This window comes from Schistosoma mansoni, chromosome W, assembly GCF_000237925.1.
Source record: "Schistosoma mansoni strain Puerto Rico chromosome W, complete genome".
Lineage (NCBI taxonomy): Eukaryota > Metazoa > Platyhelminthes > Trematoda > Strigeidida > Schistosomatidae > Schistosoma > Schistosoma mansoni.
Window position 1 is genome coordinate 38,214,031 of NC_031502.1, and position 21,768 is coordinate 38,235,798.

At 35.0% G+C, this 21,768-nt stretch overlaps 1 protein-coding gene across 1 annotated transcript in view; it reads right to left on the minus strand.

Annotated features, from left to right (window-relative positions):
* Positions 1–7,524, minus strand: part of Smp_157100 (sphingoid long chain base kinase) — a gene marked incomplete at its 3' end in the record, with an annotated part of 19,029 nt that extends 11,505 nt beyond the window's left edge. Inside the window, exons 1-6 of the mRNA XM_018789624.1 lie at positions 7,289–7,524; positions 7,124–7,256; positions 6,408–6,530; positions 3,587–3,815; positions 1,983–2,113; positions 256–368 (exon numbers count right to left, since the gene is read on the minus strand). Of these exons, the coding sequence (XP_018655048.1) occupies positions 256–368; positions 1,983–2,113; positions 3,587–3,815; positions 6,408–6,530; positions 7,124–7,256; positions 7,289–7,468 (909 nt within the window). The 5' untranslated portion in view covers positions 7,469–7,524. The remainder of the gene's footprint in view (positions 1–255; positions 369–1,982; positions 2,114–3,586; positions 3,816–6,407; positions 6,531–7,123; positions 7,257–7,288) is intronic.
* Between the last annotated feature and the right edge of the window lie 14,244 nt (positions 7,525–21,768).

Here is a 21,768-nt window from a genome sequence, read left to right on the forward strand (position 1 = left end):
AGCCATTATCCATCTCTGCTTACCCATGCCTGTGAATTAGGGCTATATCGAGGCAATACGCACAGTATGCACCTATGCCAATTAGAAACTGACCTGTTGCAGTCTTAACACATCGATGGGAAGATTCAAACAAACAATACTAAATGAATTTAATTCCTTAATAGTTTTAAGTGCCAAAATGTTTATTAATATGGTTTGTCGTAAGAATTCATAAAAGAACTTAATTTAGAAACAGTCAAATGAATTTTTGCTTACTGTTGATGATACAGAAGATTTTTGAACCAGTTCATCATTTTTATACTTATTTTTTTGATATAGTACATTGTCAAATGGTAAGTATGATAATTTGGCACGATATGTTGGTTTCTCTGGTTGGAAGGAAAAGATATTATACGTCTATAAATATATAAGTTATCTGTTAACTTTATTATTATTCCAATATAATGACGTTTTAGTAGGATATTAATAGAAATAATTGTGAAACGTTCCTTGAATACACTTACAGTTTGATCGAATGTTAAGAACGTTTTTTCGAATAAAGTACAACTTTACTATATAGATGCCACCGGAGTAGGTTGTGGTTCTTTAAGGAAAGTTGAATTGTTGATCAGATTAATTCTGGCGTCCTTCATGAATTCATAGATAGAATGTTTTATAACCTCTACGTTAAACATGGTTTGCTCAAGAGTATTTTCTACCCGGTCACCGGACTAGCGTTGCTACGCTTTTGTGAGTACATACTATACACAGACCTAGTTCATAAGGATGTGAAGTCAACACTTAGAACAATAACGCATAGTAAAATATGAATTGTTTACGATTTAATGTGTACGATTTAAACTGGATTTCAAATATAATTTCTTCCAGACTACAGCGAGACAATACTAATCATACGAATATGTTTTCTTCATCTATTAAAGTTTCATTTCCACCTATTATTTTCGTAGCTTACATAAAGATTTAAGGTGAATGCTGATTCAGTGTAAGGTAAACACAACGAAATCGAGTTCATGAAACTTATATAACTTTAACACCAACCTCAAAATTGCAATGCTCAGAATAAGTGCGACGCTCAACAAAGTAAAATCTTTAACTTTCTGTAATCAAATTTCAAATGAATACTTGACCCTCTTTGAGCGTCATTTCGGAAAAGATTTCCGTCGTTGATTAACTTGTTTAAAAATTTCACAGACTTTCTATTCTATTCACGTATTCATATAAGTTTAGTTCGCTTCCTCAAAACTATCATTATCATCTTCAGTTGAATGGATAGTTCATCTGAAGTTTAGAAACGATACTATTTACTTCTGAAACCTTCCTCTTTCAGTTTATTTATTATAATATCTATTAAACTTTATGGGTTAGAAACTTTCAACGAACTTTGTTTTATCATCAAGAGAAGACAAATATCATGAAACGTACTAATAGCCTTTTCTGTTGAAATTACCAAGTCTCACTGTTTTGTTACAGAGTTGGGCATAAAAAAGAGCAACTAAATATATTAGTAGTGTTGAAGTCAATAGAAAGTGAAGAGCAATCCCTTACAAAGTCTATTGAATCTAAAAGATTTTCGGTTTCACACATTGTAAAAACAAGCTTGAGACCAGTTAATTATTATTTCTATTAAACTCGAGTCTCACTGCAATCATATTACCTAGTCGTCTAAAATGTTTTACATGCAACTTTTTTAATGCTTCATTTTTTAGACAAATGCTTTCCGATCACGTTTCATAATTGCAATAACTGAAGACTCAAAAAGGATGATAGTATTTTGACTGGATGCAGCTCCATATTTTATATTCCCTTAACGGAATGTTGCTTAACTATAAACTTCTGAAGAGGTTATTATCATTCGATTTTCTGAAAAAATCAACAAGGAATCGTTTTGATTCATATGGTCAATGAAACTAAACACGTACTCATAAGGTAGTAACATGCATAAAGTAGAAATCTTTTTTCACCCATCCAACGAAATCGTTCACTTTTGTAGTCTAAATCAGCAATGAAACCCCATTCAATACTTTGAATACCGTATCGATGAAAATTTGTGTCATATGTTCCAAAGTGTATACAACTCACAGGAGTAATACGCGGTAAAACTGGTAAAGTACAACTGTATTTTTCATTTTGTTCATTAACTTGTTGAGATTGTTTATTTCGTATATTTTCAATTGGTAATGTTAACAGAAAACCACAGTGTGATAAAAGTGATGATTTGCCTAATAAACTAAATAAAGGAAAGCAAAAGGTTTGTAATAAATAATTTATTAACAATAATAGATTATACTTTCCGTTGGGAGATTGATCAGTGCATAATTTGATATTTGCAATATTTACAGGTGAGTCATCTGAAACTTACATTAATTTAAGAAACTTTGGAAGTCATTGGTCTTGTTCACATTCGAGACTCTTCGACGGACCATACATGCGTTATTCAATAGGAGTAACCCTATAACTTTCAAGTCTCGTCTAGTGTATTGTCTCAATATAACCAATATGAATGAATTTCAATGGTTCTTCAACAAGTGTCATTTAGTGAAAAAATCTTATACAGCATCTCTGTGCAACAACTTTTGACGCTTTTTATTGGTAATTGACGGTGGGTCTTCATAAGAATAAAGTGAAACAAAGACTTCTAAAAACGTGGCTAAATACTAGTTTGTAATCATTTTAATCACAAGTGTCATCGCTTGAAAAATAGACCAAACAGCTCTTAATTAGTGCGAAAAGAATTTGTTTCAAAAACTATTTCAACTTATGTTTGTTACTTCAATCCAATGCACAATGACTATCTTTTTGTCTACGTGAGTGGTGAACATTAGATTGATAAATCATAGGGAAAATTCTTTTGAATAGAAATGTTAGTAGTGAAAAAAGCAGCTGTTTTCTGATTTATTAACTGTTCCAACACGGCACAAATTGGTTTTAATCACTAAATGTGTATATTAGGGGAATAAAGTCTCACAGGATTCGCAGTGATAAAAATTCAAAGAAAGATCCACTTAATCCTAAGGTGAAAGTGTAGAACATGGTTATATAAAGTTTTTGATAATTAGGTAGGTAAATAGTATATCTCAATTTATCATACAAATTATTAGGGTTACCGCTTTTAAAGCCATTATAGTTACCCATAATTCTCGTTTTTTATCGATTTGACCTTTTTTGTTACTGGTGTATAGAATGTGGACTGAGAATAGATTTGACTATGAGAAATGACTTTTAATCAGCCGATAGATCAAGAAACCATTAATCAAGCAAATGTGGAAAATGGTTATTCAGATAATAATATTTTGTAGTCTTTATTTATTACTTGGTATAAACTAGTCAGTCAACTTACCTACACTTTATCACATAGACTGGTAAATAAATGATTAACTGTACTGTTATATTTATGTTTGTTTTATGTTAATTAAATTAACAAGCACATTTGTTCATAAAATGCATTACTTAATAACTGGATATATATCTAGGTTAATTCATCTGCTTTACAGTTTGTGGACAGTTATTTTCTGCTATACTCCAAAACAAAAGCCTATTCTAATAAATAGCACATCTAATTTGTTTGCATTATTAAACATTTAATTACCCAGAATGGTAACAAATTGAAGCAGCAGTTGAATTAGCACTGCCTCCTGGTAGAATACCAATAGGTATTGTATCCTCCTCAATTACGTCATCATAATCTTTTCTTGAAATGAGTCCGTTAATTACTTCATACACTAGTCCATCGCCTGAACACGTAACAATTGCACGGTAACGTAAAAGATTAGCTTTTGGTAAATTTATGATAAAATTTTCTGCATGACCTGGATATTCTAAACAACAGAAATATGGCATCAAAATTGATATTTGAATAGATGCATGCATAAATAAATCATTTATGGTTTATATGAAAGGCATATAAGTTAAACATTTATGAATGCATTACCAGGTAGACTCTTCACGAGCATAATTCAGCATAGTAAAGAGGATATATATATATATATATATATATATATATAACACTGGGTTTATGTTTATGTTATTATAAGTTATGGAAGAACGTATTGTCTGGTGGTTTATCCTTATGTTGATAAACTTCTGACTACTGAGCAATCAGTGTCATCATTATACATTCTTTTATGCCAATTGAATTTAGTTGATGACGAGTGATACAACCTAAGTCCAGAACTTTCTTTCATTTGTTTCTAATCATTTAACATTTGTTTATCATCTGTCTGTAAGCAGGTTTTTTTTAGATCAGCACAAAAAAATAAAGGAAAATTAACATTGCGGCGCATAATATTTCTGAAATTTATGCAAATGGAATTATAGAATGTCATTGTTACTTGCCTCAATTAATATAATGCAGGTTTCTAGTGATATGCTACCTATATCAGCTAACTATCAGTAGATTTGACGTTTCTACTTGTTGATCAGAAAGGGTTTTGTGGAGATTTTAGTATTTTCATAGTTGAAATCATGATTCAATTGAAGCTAGACCATCATGGAAAACCTGGAAGCACTGGACGGCAGTTTCGTTCTAATATGGGTCTCCAGGAGATATTTCCTTGAGTTCTAGTGAGAAGCAGTGACCAGTGGAGTTCTACCAAGTCTGTAGTAGAGATATCAACCCACTGAGGACAATTGGTGAACGGTTGCTCAAAATCGTGGATTGGTTGAAGTTAGACATTAACACCGTTGAATGCGGGCTCAGTGGTCTATCGATTAAGTGCTCTGGCGCGAGACTGGTAGGTCCTGTGTTCGAATCTCGCGAGCGCGGGATCGTGGATGCGCACTGCTGAGGAGTACCATAATAGGACGAAACGGCCGTCCAGTGATTCAGGGGTTTTACTTGTAACTAAGTCATTTTTGTTGTTTATTCATCTACTTAATCTCTAATTATAAATTGTTCAGTATTATTTATCATACTTTTTAAATGTTTGTTATTTACTTTCATATTTATTATACTAACAATACAACTTTGTACTCTGAAATCTCAGAGCTTGTTTGCTTTTCCAATTAGCTGTCTTTTCACCCAGCTGAATAAATCATGTTATCGCTTACTATGATATATCAGTAGTATGATATAGATCGTGTATAGTTGACAAAATGAGCTATATTTATGCTATAAAATGTTTGAATATTTGTTTATCTTGTTTGTATACCTTTGTGGATTAGTTATTGTAACAAAGATACTCAGTTTTATAAACAACATTTAATCCGGATATTTTTGCTTAAATGAACACCATTTGTTTTCGCTTATTCAACAAATCCATTGATTATTAGAATCGTTTGACTATAGTCCTAATTTCCAAGTAAACAGTGAACCAATTAAGTGAGAAATCATTTTAAAACGAATAATCTATATTAATAGAATAAACACTTAGTATTGGTAGATTCACAGACGAAAATCGAAATACATGTGGCCATTATGAGTTGTAAATACATCAAATATATTAAATCATCTTTACTAAATTAATGAAATGATCCCATCAGTATAATTCAAGAGGATTCTAATAACTGATATGATGAAAAGTCATTTTAAATGACACTAATAGTATGATAGTTATGTGGGTTTTATATACATATTTGTGTTTCAGTAAATGCTTCCGTCACTTAGCTTTTTTATCCCCTATTACGTAACACTTTAATAGTCATAATTCTAAAAGTTAGTTATTTGCTAAACTACAGTGAACTTAAAACTTAGACTAATATAAGTGATTTTACTAATGGGACAAAACAAATCAAAAACTCAGCATAACTTAATCACGAAACGACTTACTTATATTGAACTATATATGCTAACGGTGGTCCAACAATTTACTCTGATACCATCACGCAATCAATCAATTTGAAGTTAAAATCAAGGCTAGCCGTAAGACTTGATGATTCTGTGTTAGATCTGTCGTGGTATTATTTTTATCTGCTGTTGATGGGTCCTGTACTAGGACAAAACATCTGTCCAGTGCTTCCTGCTTTTCAGAGGTTATTTAACTAAATTCAGTCCGTGATGCCAACCATAAAAGCTTAAAATGAATTATGGTCCATTAAATATTTATGCTCGTACTGGACGACCGTTTCGTCCCATTGTGGGACTCCTCAGCAGTGCAAGTTTATTTTTATGATTCTTTACTACTTTTAGTCAGTATACTAGTTTAATGAAAGCCAGTTTTTTAGTAGATGCTTTTCTAACAGTTCAAATGGAATAAGCAAAACTTTACATTTATTTTCACTAATTGGTTTTTAATTAATGACAACTAATTCTGCTATCGTTTAACATATTGTGAAGTATTACTAAATGAATTAGTGAACTCTCATTATAAAAAGCGGTTGAATTCCTATAGAGTATTTTAGACGTTTTGTTTATTATTATACAGTAGATTCATTAATTGAAAAATTTGAAATGCGATAATACAATTAATTACCTGTACAAAATAATTCATATGGAACATTCATTTGTTTCCAAATGGGAGAAACTTTATAGTTAAAACCATTTAGAGCATTTCCTGATCCACTTTTAGGGTTTATTAAGACTAAATATGGTTTGGCTAAATTGATGAATAAATAAATTAGACTTTTACTAAAATTTCATTAGAATGCAATTTTAGAGAAAATTATGCGATTTTTAACAAACCCAATTATCTAATTATAAAATAAAATATATTGGAAGCATAATATAAGAACTATCTGTGATCATCGTCTGCTGTGAGTAAACTTAACATTGGCAAATATAAAATATGATTTGTTTTGTATTTCCGAAAATGTTCTATTAAGTGCCTTAAACTAGTCTATGATTGAGAGACTTAAATGTCTGTCTAGTGAAAATGAATAATGGCACGCTATATTCTTGTTATAAGCATAAAATGTTAAAAATACAATGAACTGGTTTAATTGAGTCGAGCTTCTTGAATAGCAGTGTAAAAGATAAACCCATAAATGCCGAGCATTGTAAGTTATTTTTTCTGTCAGGCTATTTAGTTTTAACATATCTTTTCATATCTACATGTCTGTATGGATCACTTTCATCTGGACTTAGATTCAGAGGAAAAAACACAAAATAATTAATTAACACAGGAAACTATTTCGCAATAAATGTGCCAAAGTTGTTTAATATCAATGGACAAATACTGAGCTCATTTACCATCGCTTAAGTGGGCATTTTCGACGAAAAATTCCATTGCTTTCATGCATTCAGAAGCTTCTTGATCAGATGAAAAAAGTATATCAAGATTTGTTTCTTCAAGAATTTTCAAATTTTCTTTCTTTCCATTCACCTGAAAAGTCATTCAGTCAAATGATTGTCTACTTTTCTTGTTTTAAAATAACTCATTTTTAGGCAAACATTTTGCTTTTTCTTATTTTTTAATATAATTTCTTTCTTGCACCCAATTATTAGGTTCTTGTGAATATACATTTTGTTGGGTAAAGAATAGTGATTTGGCACGACACATATTCCAAGTTCGTTTAGATAAAGTGTACAGCGCATTTGATGAAAAACTGGTAGGATACAGACATCGTATGTTGTACAAACATTCGGCTGCATTTCTATAAAATAAACTTATTAAACATCTGTATTATGCTAATTAATTTAGAAACAAAGTAAAAAATTATAGTGTTAAAATAACGTCGAATATTGTTTAGACAGATAGAATGACCACTTTTGTTGTTACGCAAGTGTGGCGGTTAATTATGAATGTTTTTGACATGTTAACTAAATATCGGTGAATATGATGATTAAATTTTCCTAGTTCTTACTTTGTACAGTATGTAATACCTGCTCCACATCATTACAGCAAACTGAATACCTAAAACCTGTTATTCTGGTGCGCTGTGACAGATTAGTAAAAGATAGATATCACTCAAATCTTTCCTGCTAGATCCCTTAAAAGAACTTTAACTAAAGGTTAATAACTTTCGTTGTTGCAGACAGTCACCTAGCCAGGGCCTATGGTAGCAAGTAAATCCCTAAAATAAATAGTTCTGTAAATCTACGACATTGGTGCTGATCTCATTAGGTTTACTGAACACACGACAGCTGGATGCGCTCTTTCACGCACCTGTACCAGATTACGAGTGGATACGCTGTGATGTTTATATGAACCAATGATTTGTTTGCATTGATAGCTGTTTTGATTTCGAACTCCAAATACAGTACACTCGTTTATGCTCATCTAATACTTCTTGATTAAATTGTGTTGTTTCTGAGGTTACTAGTTTATACCACAATTCACTTACTCTTAAACATCACATTGGTGTCGCGATAGAGACTGTGATGGAACGGTTGGATACAGATTCAGATTTTAATGCTTTTGAGGATTACATGGAGAGGTTCGAAATCTGGGCTATGACCAAGGAAGATGTTGAGGATGTTATTACTGTGGCTCATTTCCTTACATTAAGCGGAAAAGAAGCATACAGCTTAATAAGGACTTGAACATTTCCAGATGAACCGATTTCACTTCCCTATGCAACTCTCAAGGAACTACTTTGGGCCATGTAAAGTATACAAATTTTGAATGAGATAAAAGAGAAAAATTCGATAAAATGACTCGCCAAAGCATCAAGAATTCCACTACATTAATACATCGTCGCAGCCCGATACGTAATCAAGGTTGTTCAGATGACAATTGGTTAAATTGTGAAACAGTTCGTGAAGATGAGTACGTGTTTGGTAAATGCTTGTTCTGTGGCAAGTTTCACCCACGTAATTCATGTGTATTTCGTAATTCTAAATGCTTCAAGTGTGGTAAAACTGGACACACTCAGTTTGTAATATCATGGTTCATTACGCGGAAACTAATGCTAAAATTTATGAATGGGATGCTATTAAGGTGGATGTTTCTAATGATCACTTATCTTTATCCAAGACTTTTTGAAGCGGTATAACGTCACATAACAGTCCAGAGTTGAATGAAACCCAGAATCACTGTGAGACAAAAGTGTCTAATCAACCAACTTCTTATCAGATTTCTCATGTTATTGTACCAGATATGGTTTGTCATAATGATTCACATATTTCTGATGAAATTTCTTACAACTCTGAGAATAATATATTGAATTAGTCAAATTATGATCAAGAACCAGATTCTGTTTTGGTAGATGCTGATTTTTCTAATGATCCATTATTCTTTAATGAGACTCTTAATAAATTCGAGGGAATAGCAAGTTTTCCTGAAGCAATCAGAGAACCAGTTTGCCCAGACATGGAATTTGCACAGGCAGAGAATCCAAATCAAGTCCAAGATTGTCCTAATGAATATGAGGCAGATGCATGTTTTCCATTCGATTGTTTCGCAGATGAATCAAGCCTAGATGCATCACATGTGTTAATTACACATATTAATGCATATCTATCTGTGTATTCTAATATGAATAACAAAAAAAAATGTATCATAATTTTTATGCAAATCGAAGTCCCACATGATGCAATACCTCAAATTATATATCAGTGTGTATCCTCAAATACTCACATACAGTAATCGAAGCGTGAGATTTGAGAAGATAATGCGAATTGAGAACGTCAAATTGGTTGTAACATTGCGACGTAAGGATCCAACATTATTTCGTGGGGGAAGATAGTGTTGGAACGTCTATGATGCAAATTCTAGATGTCTGTGGTTTCACTACACAACCGACATGATGATTGTATACAATTCCAGGAATCAGATGGGTCTGTTCCAACTTCAGTTGTTAATTCTAATACTAACGAGTGCATTCTAGGTACTACAGAGTCTATATTCAATACACTTTCGAACGGACGTAAGATGAACTTAAGAAGAAGACGTACAATCGATTAAAGACACTTACACTCCAATTTGAACTGTGGAGGATGCGGTGTTTATATGAACCAATGATTTCTTTGTATTGATGACTGTTTTGATTTCGAATTCCAAATACAGTACATTCGTTTGTGCTCATCTAATACTTCTTGATTAAATTGCGTTATTCCTGGAATTACTAATTCATGCTTTTATTCGAATACTTCTGAATATCACATACACATCCCTTGAAAATAGTAACCAGCTTAGATCAGACGCTTCTCGATATAACATTAGTTTTCCAACATCTTTGAACCTCTATATTTCTGACTTCTGATTTGACTGGGTTGGCGTCCTTCAATTAAAAAGGCCTTACACACAAAAGCGTTGTCAAAATCTGAATACCTGTGGTGTCTTTAGACCTCACTTTGAATACAGGGTCCATTATCAAGAATACTGAATGGCTTGTCTCACAAAAAATGATATCAATTAAAAAACACGTATCCTAAACAAATAACCTGTTGTTTAAACTTTACATTACACTACAACATGTTTAACAAGGGCCTTGTAACTGTAAAAAGTATTAGGAAACAAAATGAAACATAAATGCAGTCAGGTTAAAAATCACAATAAGCCTGAAAAACGTCCTCGTGCATAAAGAACGGTAACTTAAATAAAAGGGTCAACATCTTTGAAAAGTAAGGAAATCATTATTGAAATGCGAAATGGGAACGGGGTTAAATTAATCTGGATAACAAATGCACTCATCGCACTATACTGACTAATATAAAGGGAATGCTTAAAACTTAAGGCTTTTGTTTCATTTGTATGAGGTTTTGAATGTCGATTTCAGTGCTATAGTGTCATTGAATCTGAACATATCAGTATTAGTTTTTTCAAGCTACTGTCGATACAAGTCACACACAGAATACGTCAAATCGAAACCTATCAAACAAAAGATAGGGACGATATGCGATTTCATTATATATCATTTAAATATATACTGTGGGTAAAAATGAACATGTAAACAATTATTGGGAATATATACGTTTGTCACGATATATGCTTGCCTTTAATGTTTAGTTGGTGCTTCTAAGCGATTTCTCCTACAAAGTCAATTCATGTTCTTAGTACGTTACACATACGGGTGCATCAGTGGAACAAGTAAGACCTAACAAATGTCACTAGTGTAACTCAACCTCCTACAGCTGTCATTATTCAGGAGTTGATTTTTAAAAAACGGCGAATAAAAGACAAAAAGTCTTCCAGCAGAGGAAACTCTTGGGACAGATAGCTGAAAAAGTAAATGATTGGTTGGTATTTGTTACCACAATACAACAACGAGATGTTATGTACTATCACTTCATATATTTTATCGAACGTTAACCGAGACAGAGAAATCTCCCCAAATTTCACTTGGTACTATGACGGAAATGTTAACAAAATATGGGTTGCAAGGAGGTTAACTGGTTTAATAACCAAGATTTTTTCATGCTTATCAGTTTGATTCGCCATTTTCGCTAATTGTCACTGGAAGAAGTGACATATAACAACTTATTAATTCATATTAATTAGTATTAAATACCTTGTTTATCAAGCCCTTCGTGCTCTCTTAACATATATCGTATTACCTTATTCATACAATACACGATACCGGCCCAGATATTTCGGCATGGATATTATGTTGCACTAACAATGACAAACAAAGTTACTGCCGTCAATTTTAGTCTCAGCAAAACACTGAACCCACTCGAGCCAAAATAATGTAAACATTTTCCGTTTCCATATTCAGCATATTTTATGTATGCACTCCAAGCCTGAGACGACTATGATTTATTATTTAGTTGCCACCATATATATATATTTATATGTATATATATGATCATCAGAGATTGGGATTTTAGTAACTTATTAACTAAACATATTTACAATAAAAGTTATGGATTGCAGGTTGGTTTAATGATCAAGACACTCTGAAAAAATCCTGAAATCTCAATAAATATAAACCTTTCTTGATATACAGGGGTTATTATGAAAAATTCCAGACTCATAAAAAAGGATCAATGAACTCAGAAACTTAGATCAAACTTCAAAGAAAACATCAAAGGAGTTCGTACAACTGGGTCGTTATAACAAACATGCTCATTTGGTCTTTCATCTTCAGCAATAAGATTAGTAGGTTGGTGAACTCCTGTTAGTCCTTCCGGCTCGTCTTCCACTGAAAATTTAGCTTTTTCTTGTAAGTGCCCACTTATGGGGCTGATACAACTCGTTCAGGTAAGACGTTCCATTCACTGATCACTGAGAAAAATGGCATCCTGTTCTGACTTCATTCGATCGTGGTTCTAGAACATCCTTGCTACCTCATATGAATAATTATGACGCGTCTTTGTTGTGTTCGACTGTTCGCTAGAGTGATCTCTAACATATAAATTATACCTTCCCTCCTGTGATTTTTGACTCTATCTCTTATAATGCTGATGTATTCTGCAATGATTGGAGAACAGTCTACATCTACAGTAATCCACAATTCCGTGAAAATAACTAAATTGTGACTTAATTCATTTCTCACAAAGGTTAGATCAGACGTTTTATTCCTAAGACTACGAGCGTTTTATCGAACAAATTTAAGATGTTTTGTAGATCACTAGTTCTACCCATACAGGTCTCGGGAGCTGGATACTTGAAAAACCTGAATTTAGGGTTTGTTTCACCACCATGATTTTGGGATGTTAACTCAGTAAGCGCATTCTTTCACCTCATTGGACCCTTAAGCAACCAATGTGGTCGGACACGAATGTTCGAATTGCTTTGTTTGCTAAGACGCCCCTACTTTCATTACTTCTAAGTACTAACTTCAAGATCCCCTTTGTTTGGGCTTTGCATCCAACCCAATTACTGGGTTTTATTACATTAGTAATATGAGCTCTCAGCATCTGTTCTGACATAGCATTTTTTATGGCACGTCCCACTAACTTCAGATAAAATGCGTGCCATTTGGAATGGGTTTTTTTATTCCTGAAGAATCCATTCATATAGTCTAGGAATTTTTTTCAGTAAACAGAATGCACCCATTAAGACGGTAAATAAGAATGATTGGTTTAGTGAAGAGTTCTGTTTTCGGCGAATTCATTTTCAAAGCTGTTCAATCGCAAGTATATACACTTAATTTTTTTCTGGATGATAATAATTACAGTATTAACGGTGTTAAACTCCTATTAAACATGATGGTAGTGAAGTAGAATAATTAAAGGTACTAATAAGTCTTTTAAGCGGGAGAAATAATGATCATCTTACTGGTAATGGCTTAAATATTCATCAAGAGATAGATGGCTCAGCATGATGAGATAAAGTGTTAAAATTGGGATTAAATGTAATCAGGAGGATCATAGAAAATAAGATAAACCATTCAGGTGAAGGAAGTTAAAGGAGAAGATAGAAGAGGAAGCAGATGGCTATGAAGGAAGAAGAGTATGGAGAAAAAAGAAGAAAAAATTGTAATACATTAAGACCATGGTAGGAGAAAAGGTTGTACCAATCTCTTTCGGACACATAATTCTGGCTTCTCCAGTTGTTTGTCTATTGTTACGGCAGTGCTAATAAGATGCAACATAAATTCCTTTAAAAGACTTCTGATTACCTTATAGATGACTTTGAGCGCAGAGTCCATCCTGATTGAGTGACCTGTGTTCACAAAGGTGTTCGATTATTGAACTTCATATTGACCCGTTTCCTCCTGTACTTAGCCACAACATATATACCTGGTCATCTTTTCCCAATGATAGTTTCCTTATCTATCTTTTGATGAATATATAAGCCATTACCAATCAGATGTTTATTATTTCCCCTGTTTAAAGAACTTATTAGTACCTTTGTTTATTCCACCTCACTGCCACCATGTCTAACAGAAGTTTATCATCACTAATATTGCAATTATTATCATCCAGAAAAAATAAGTATTGTGGGGAGTAGTGTAACGTCGTGTACTATATTACACCTACATAGTTTATTCTAGTTTCTGGACAAGCCAATTCACCTATAATGTTATGAGTCATATTTTGATCTTGTTAATTATTCGCTTATTGACCTTGACTATATTTTTTATATGAGCGCATGTGTATGCACATTTCGTACCTTATTCATCGCATGTCTGTCATTCATTTTTGTCTGACTATAAATGTTGATTAATGCTTGCTCATAGCGAGTTGGCTTCCCAGCCATCTCCAATGCGCGTCATTTATGTTCTGCTCTCATCTATTTGCTTCATCGTTCTGATTCCCTGGCCAGATCAATGAGTGTAGGAAATATATGTATTCTAAATCCATTCTCGTATTTGACTTATTTAATTCCGTTATTCACCAACGCGGATAAAGTCATTTATTACATACGAGGATAGACAGTACGTACGATCAAAAAGGAATGAGATTTAGGCCACTACAAACTGGTTAGCCCGACTAGCGAACACGCAACATAATCGACAACCCCGACGTACGAACACGCAACACAATTGGCGATCCCGAATTACGAACGCGAAGCAAAGTTGGTAACTTCAACGCACGAACTCACAACATAACTGGTAATCCCTACCTGCGAACACGCAACATAATTGTTGGGCAGTATTTGGAACATGCAACAGAATTCGCGACCGCGACGAGCGAACACAAATCAAAAAATGAAACCGCCGACGACATATTCCGTTATTATCCTAATAATCACCACATGCTCATTATTACAATAATGTCATATCATCATCTAACGTGGAATTATTATTTTTGTTCGTATTGACATTAAACTATGACATTTACGCTGTCAAATCACTAATCGAACAAATTATAATTATATGAACATTACACGTTATGATATTCGAAACTCACTGGATTATTTTCATTATCCAATGACGTAAAATTTTCCTGATTCAAGTGAGTTCGTTCCAATTTTTTTCATGTCATTTTTGGCCTAATATTACACTCTATCATAGACATAAGTTTGGAGTCACACTCCCGATAGTAGGAACTTATGTTCTCGATACAACTAATATTCATTCATCTCATCGGTACTCAGCAATCGTCATTTTCTACTTTTTACGCGACAACCTCAACTGAACTTCAGCAATTTTGGTTTCACGATGATCCCTACTTTAATGTCTATACACAAATCAAGTATTCGACGCCGCATTACCAGCCGATTAGTAATGATTATGTTCATATTATCTATTCATTCACATGTATAACTGAATGCTGCATCATCCGTTACCCATAAATACTATTCGATTACTGCTATTAATTTTCTATTCCCATTGCACTGTACACCAGAACATAGAGTTTAGAAGAGCTAGTCTCTCAAAGATACACTCTTGTTCGTCACATCCAAGTCAGTCTCACTCGCCGTCATCGATAATCATATGTATTGGTATTTTTGTTATGCCTTAATACGGTTTCGTAACAAACGAGGTTGAGCGCATATCCCTCTGACTACACAAACCACGCTAGGCTTCATGACCAAAAAGGAATACGACTCCGCAAATCTCGTCTCAGCAGTCACTATCCTGTTCCTCTGGTCATTCTACTAATACATATTTAACGATAACTCAACGCAAGCGACAACGCACACTGACTTCGCATTTTATTATCATTATCAATAGCAGTACAGCAATGAATTTCAACCGTTGATGCAGTCATCATCCTACGACTCGATTATTTTTACCACACACGAACTCCAGGTATGCGAATTCGAATCTACTAATCGCTGATCGACGCTATTTACTTTACTGCGGCTTATCGGAACATATTTCGCTGTTCTTTATCCTCATATTCAATCGGCACTACAGACCAATTTCTATTATATTCTACATTACTTATCTCCACGATTTATTCCGCTGTCATACCTATTAACGATTTATTACTCTATTTTCACGATATTTCGAATTGCTTATACGAACATGTTATTTTATTATTAGGACAGTCACTACATAAATGCATGTTAAATTTTTTTTGTACGCTTACTAATTTGCTCATAATCACATGCTAACATTTCCATTTCTGTCCTCATTTTGAGAATATTCATGTACCTTTTTACATAAGTATGACACTTTCGTTTAATAAACTCGCCCCTCGATTGACACTAATTTATTCGATATAGTACAACTTTTTTTCTCTACATATTATTAACGTTATCCACATGCCATTTCAGTGTTATTTTCAAATTAATGTGCTAATACTTTAATTTCGTTTTGTGAACGCATATACACCTCCTCTCCCTTGTTTATTTTGCATACCAGTGTTTCCTCCAGAAACTCTGGGGGGGCTATGTGGGGAGTAGTGTAACGTCGTGTACTATATTACACCTACATAGTTTATTCTAGTTTCTGGACAAGCCAATTCACCTATAATGTTATGAGTCATATTTTGATCTTGTTAATTATTCGCTTATTGACCTTGACTATATTTTTTATATGAGCGCATGTGTATGCACATTTCGTATCTTATTCATCGCATGTCCGTCATTCATTTTTGTCTGACTATAAATGTTGATTAATGCTTGCTCATAGCGAGTTGGCTTCCCAGCCATCTCCACTATGCGTCATCTTTCCTTCGCTTGCTTACATTTGCTAATGTGCTCATTGCCTTCTAGCCCATGTTATTTATCAATAAAAATGTAGTTGCTGCTTCCCTTTGTCTTCTGATATTATACACCGTTTACGATGATATAATAACGGTTATAGAGACTATCGATTAGCGAAGCACTCCACTACAAACTGGTTAGCCCGACTAGCGAACACGCAACATAATCGACAACCCCGACGTACGAACACGCAACACAATTGGCGATCCCGAATTACGAACGCGAAGCAAAGTTGGTAACTTCAACGTACGAACTCACAACATAACTGGTAATCCCTACCTGCGAACACGCAACATAATTGTTGAGCAGTATTTGGAACATGCAACAGAATTCGCGACCGCAACGAGCGAGCACAAATCAAAAATGCAAACGCCGACGACATATTCCTAATAATCATTATATGCTCATTATTACAATAATGTCGTATCATCATCTAACGTGAAATTATTATTTTTGTTCGTATTAACGTTAAACTATGACATTTACGCAGCCGAATCACCAATCGAACAAATTATAATTATGTGGACATTACACGTTATGATATTCGAAACTCACCGGATTATTTTTATTATCCAATAACGTAAATTATTCCTGATTCAAGTGAGTTCCTTCCAATTTTTTTCATGTCATTTTCGGTCTAACATTACACTCTATCATAGACATAAGTTTGGAGTCATACTCCCGATAGTAGGAACTTATGTTCTCGATACCACTAATGTCCATTCATCCCACTGGTACGCAGCAATAGTCATTTTTTATATTTTCAGCGACAACCTAAACCGAACTTTCGCAATTTTTGATTTACGATGATCCCTACTTTAATGTCTATACACAAATCAAGTATTCGACGCCGCATTACCAGCCGATTAGTAATGATTATGTTCATATTATCTATTCATCGACATGTAAATCTGAATGCTGCATCATCTACTACGCATCAAAAATATTTGGTTACTGCAGTTAGTATTCTATTTCCATTGCATGGTATACAAGAACATAGAGTTTAGAGCTGGTCTCTCAAAGATACACTCTTGTTCGTCACATCCAAGTCAGTCTCACTCGCCGTCATCGATAATCATATGTATTGGTATTTTTGTTATGCCTTAATACGGTTTCGTAACAAACGAGGTTGAGCGCATATCCCTCTAACTACACAAACCACGATAGGCTGCGTGACCAAAAAGGAATACGACTTCGCATATCTCATCTAAGCAGTCACTATCCTGTTCCTCTGGTCATTCTACTAATACATATTTAACGATAACTCAACGCAAGCGACAACGCACACTGACTTCTCATTTTATTATCATTATCAATAGCAGTACAGCAATGAATTTCAACCGTTGATGCAGTCATCATCCTACGACTCGATTATTTTTACCACACACGAACTCCAGGTATGCGAATTCGAATCTACTAATCGCTGATCGACGCTATTTACCTTACTGCGGCTTATCGGAACATATTTCGCTGTCCTTTATCCTCATATTCAATCGGCACTACAGACCAATTTCTATTATATTCTACATTACTTATTTCCACGATTTATTCCGCTGTCATACCTATTAACGATTTATTACTCTATTTTCACGATATTTCGAATTGCTTATACGAACATGTTATTTTATTATTAGGACAGTCACTACATAAATGCATGTTAAATTTTTTTTGTACGCTTACTAATTTGCTCATAATCACATGCTAACATTTCCATTTCTGTCCTCATTTTGAGAATATTCATGTACCTTTTTACATAAGTATGACACTTTCGTTTAATAAACTCGCCCCTCGATTGACACTAATTTATTCGATATGGTACAACTTTTTTTCTCTACATATTATTAACGTTATCCACATGCCATTTCAGTGTTATTTTCAAATTAATGTGCTAATACTTTAATTTCGTTTTGTGAACGCATATACACCTCCTCTCCCTTGTTTATTTTGCATACCAGTGTTTCCTCCAGAAACTCTGGGGGGGCTATGTGGGGAGTAGTGTAACGTCGTGTACTATATTACACCTACATAGTTTATTCTAGTTTCTGGACAAGCCAATTCACCTATAATGTTATGAGTCATATTTTGATCTTGTTAATTATTCGCTTATTGACCTTGACTATATTTTTTATATGAGCGCATGTGTATGCACATTTCGTACCTTATTCATCGCATGTCTGTCATTCATTTTTGTCTGACTATAAATGTTGATTAATGCTTGCTCATAGCGAGTTGGCCTCCCAGCCATCTCCACTATGCGTCATCTTTCCTTCGCTTACTTACATTTGCTAGTGTGCTCACTGCCTTCTAGCCTATGTTATTGGTCAATAAAAATGTAGTTGCTGTTTCCCTTTGTCTTCTGATATTATACACCGTTCAGATTGTTATAATAACGGTTATCAAGACGATCGATTAGCGAAGCACTCCACTACAGTATATATACTTGCGATTGAACAGCTTTGAAAATGAATTCGCCAAAAACAGAACTCTTCGCCGAGCCAGTCTTTCTTAGAAAATCTAGGAAACAACTTGAATTTTTTAGAGTCGTGTTCACGGATTTTGATTATGTTGTGGTGTCCTTCAGATTAACTCTCGGGGGATTTTCTTTACCGGGTGGAAGAAGAGTGGTCGACTGTATCGAGGACTCTAAATTCCCTTCATATACAACATGGCCTAGTTAAAAGAATAAAAGTCCAAACACTTAATCACAAAAGGTCGAAAATGTTGACGTTACTACAGTCGCTATAAAAATGTACTAATGCAACAACTTCAACCTGTGATATTTGAAGCAATAAACGTCGGGAAGATTAAGAAACCTAACTCAGGGAAGAAAGAGGAAATGGTGTATACAGATGCACAGATATGCGACGACAGAGAAAACTGAGGTAAATATCGTACGAAAAGTACTCTGCAAACTTAAATAGTGCTAAAAGCGCTAAGTTCGGATTTAAACCTAACTACTGGTACAAAGGACATGACACTCAGGAAGAATAATGCAGCTTTAACTATTAGAGAGAGTCGGAATCTCAAATGAGGGGTAGGAGCATAAGAGCATGATTAATAACCAATGAATAATGGGAGAGGGTGAACCACATGTTCTATCATTCGGTTATATTCATATTAATGACAATGGGAGTATTTTATACTTGTGTAACAACACCTCTATCTCTTCGTGGAGTATGCCAACGGTAAGACTGGTTGACAAAATGCATAATACCCACATGAATCGAAAAGTTAACACAGTCTACCAGACAGCATGTTTTACCAAGCGCATGTAGCTGTAAATAATTCCCCAAAATCAATAGCTCATTAAGTGTGCGACATTGGATGCTGACCATGTTGTTTAAGTGGACTTGTTTAACTGAAGGCTTTCGGTCATGCATTCGTACCAGATCACGTTTCAACACGGCGTGGGACACAGCTCCTACGTTTCACTAGCCAGCTTATAGAAAAGGTCCTCGATATATTGGTAACGAATCAAATATATCTTTCCTGCCTCTTCTCGTCTGACTTCTGATTTCTATCTGACTGGGAACGATCGAATATAGAAGGTGCTACTGGTAGCTAGTTGTAAAACTAGAACATCCGTTGCATCGTCATTGGTGAGACCGACGTGATCTGGTACACCAAGTCAATATACTGTGAGTCTGTTCCATTTTGTAATATTATTATTGTTATTCTTTATTTGAATTTTATATATTGTGATATACTTTATTTCGCGAATTTTTTTTTCCGGATATATTTTAATTAGACATTTTTCGTTATCTATATTACTATGACGGAACACTCACCCAAGGTTTTTAAGTTAAAGTCTATTCCCCCTATTTCGATTCAGTTAACGCCATTTTGGCCCGACAATATCGAGTCCTGGTTCTGCTATGCAGAAGCCGATTTTTGCATGCACGGAATCACGGACTCGCGCACACGTTTCCTCGCGGTAGTTAAGGCGTTACCGCGCGAGTTTAACAGGTACGTAACACCTAGTATGTTTACTAGTGATGTTCCCGAACCTTACGAAACGCTTAAACTATCGATTTTAAAACGCGGAGACCTAACTGATCGACAACGGTTGGACCAACTCCTTAACAATATCGACTTACAACATGGTTCTGCGACGGACATGTTGCTTAGAATGAGAGAAGTCATTGGCCAACGAACTTTCGATGATGGCCTATTTAGACAACTTTTCTTGTCTAAACTCCCTCAACAGGTGCAGGCAGTGCTTGTTTCATTTCAAAACAATGCCATAGATGAACTAGCTGCATCTGCCGATCGAATCTTGGAAATCACCAAATTCTCTAAGGCCGAGGTTTTTACTATCAAAGAAAAACCCCAATCGACCTCGACTGACATGGCCGAACTATGTCACACGCTTACAAGATATCTTAGAGTTCGTAATGACTGTAGTCGGTCAAAATCCTCACGTAGGAGCTTTTCACGTAAGAGATCTGTCTCTCGATCACGAGAGACAGACAACCCCGACTGGTGCTGGTATCACAACCAGTACGGTAAATCCTCTAGAAATTGCAGGAAGCCCTGCAATTATCCGACCCCAAAATCGAGTGACACGAAAAACAGTTCGGGAAACTTCCCAGCCGGCACGCGTTAACGGTAACCGTAGCCGGCGAACACAGCCGTCTGTTATACGTCACAGATGTGACAACGAAAGTTCGCTACCTCGTCGACACTGGCGCAGAAGTTAGCGTTTCTTCCAGCAAATCCCGACGACAGACTTTGCGAGTCTGTTTTAAGTTTACAGGCGGCAAACGGAAAGCCGATCGCTACTTACGGTAAAAGGTACGTCTACCTTAACGTGGGTTTACGCAAACCCATACACTGGATTTTCGTTGTTGCAGACGTCTCTATGCCAATCATTGGTATAGACCTGTTACAACACCACAATCTACTCATCGACACACGCTCAAGAAGGTTAATAGATGGAAACACTAAGTTATCCGTTTGCGTAACTCCTTGTTCTGGTTGCAGGTTATCCCCAGTCACGATTAAGCACACCATAGACCCCTTGTACCAATCAGTACTCGACAAATACCCCGGGATATACCAATCGCAATCGAAATTACCTTGTGTAACCAGCAATGTTACACATCACATCTCGACTACAGGACCACCTGTATTTTCGAAAGCTCGAAGACTCGCTCCCGAGAAGTTTAGGTTAGCTAAAAACGAATTCGACCACATGATGGACCTAGGGATCATTCGACCATCGAATAGTCCATGGGCATCCCCATTGCACATGGTCCCTAAAAAGGATAGCAGTGATTGGCGGCCAACTGGTGATTATCGGCGTCTGAATGCTAAAACCATTCCCGATCGTTACCCGCTGCCTCATATTCACGATTTGACAGCTACCTTGAAAGGTACAACTGTCTTTTCGAAAATCGACTTGGTT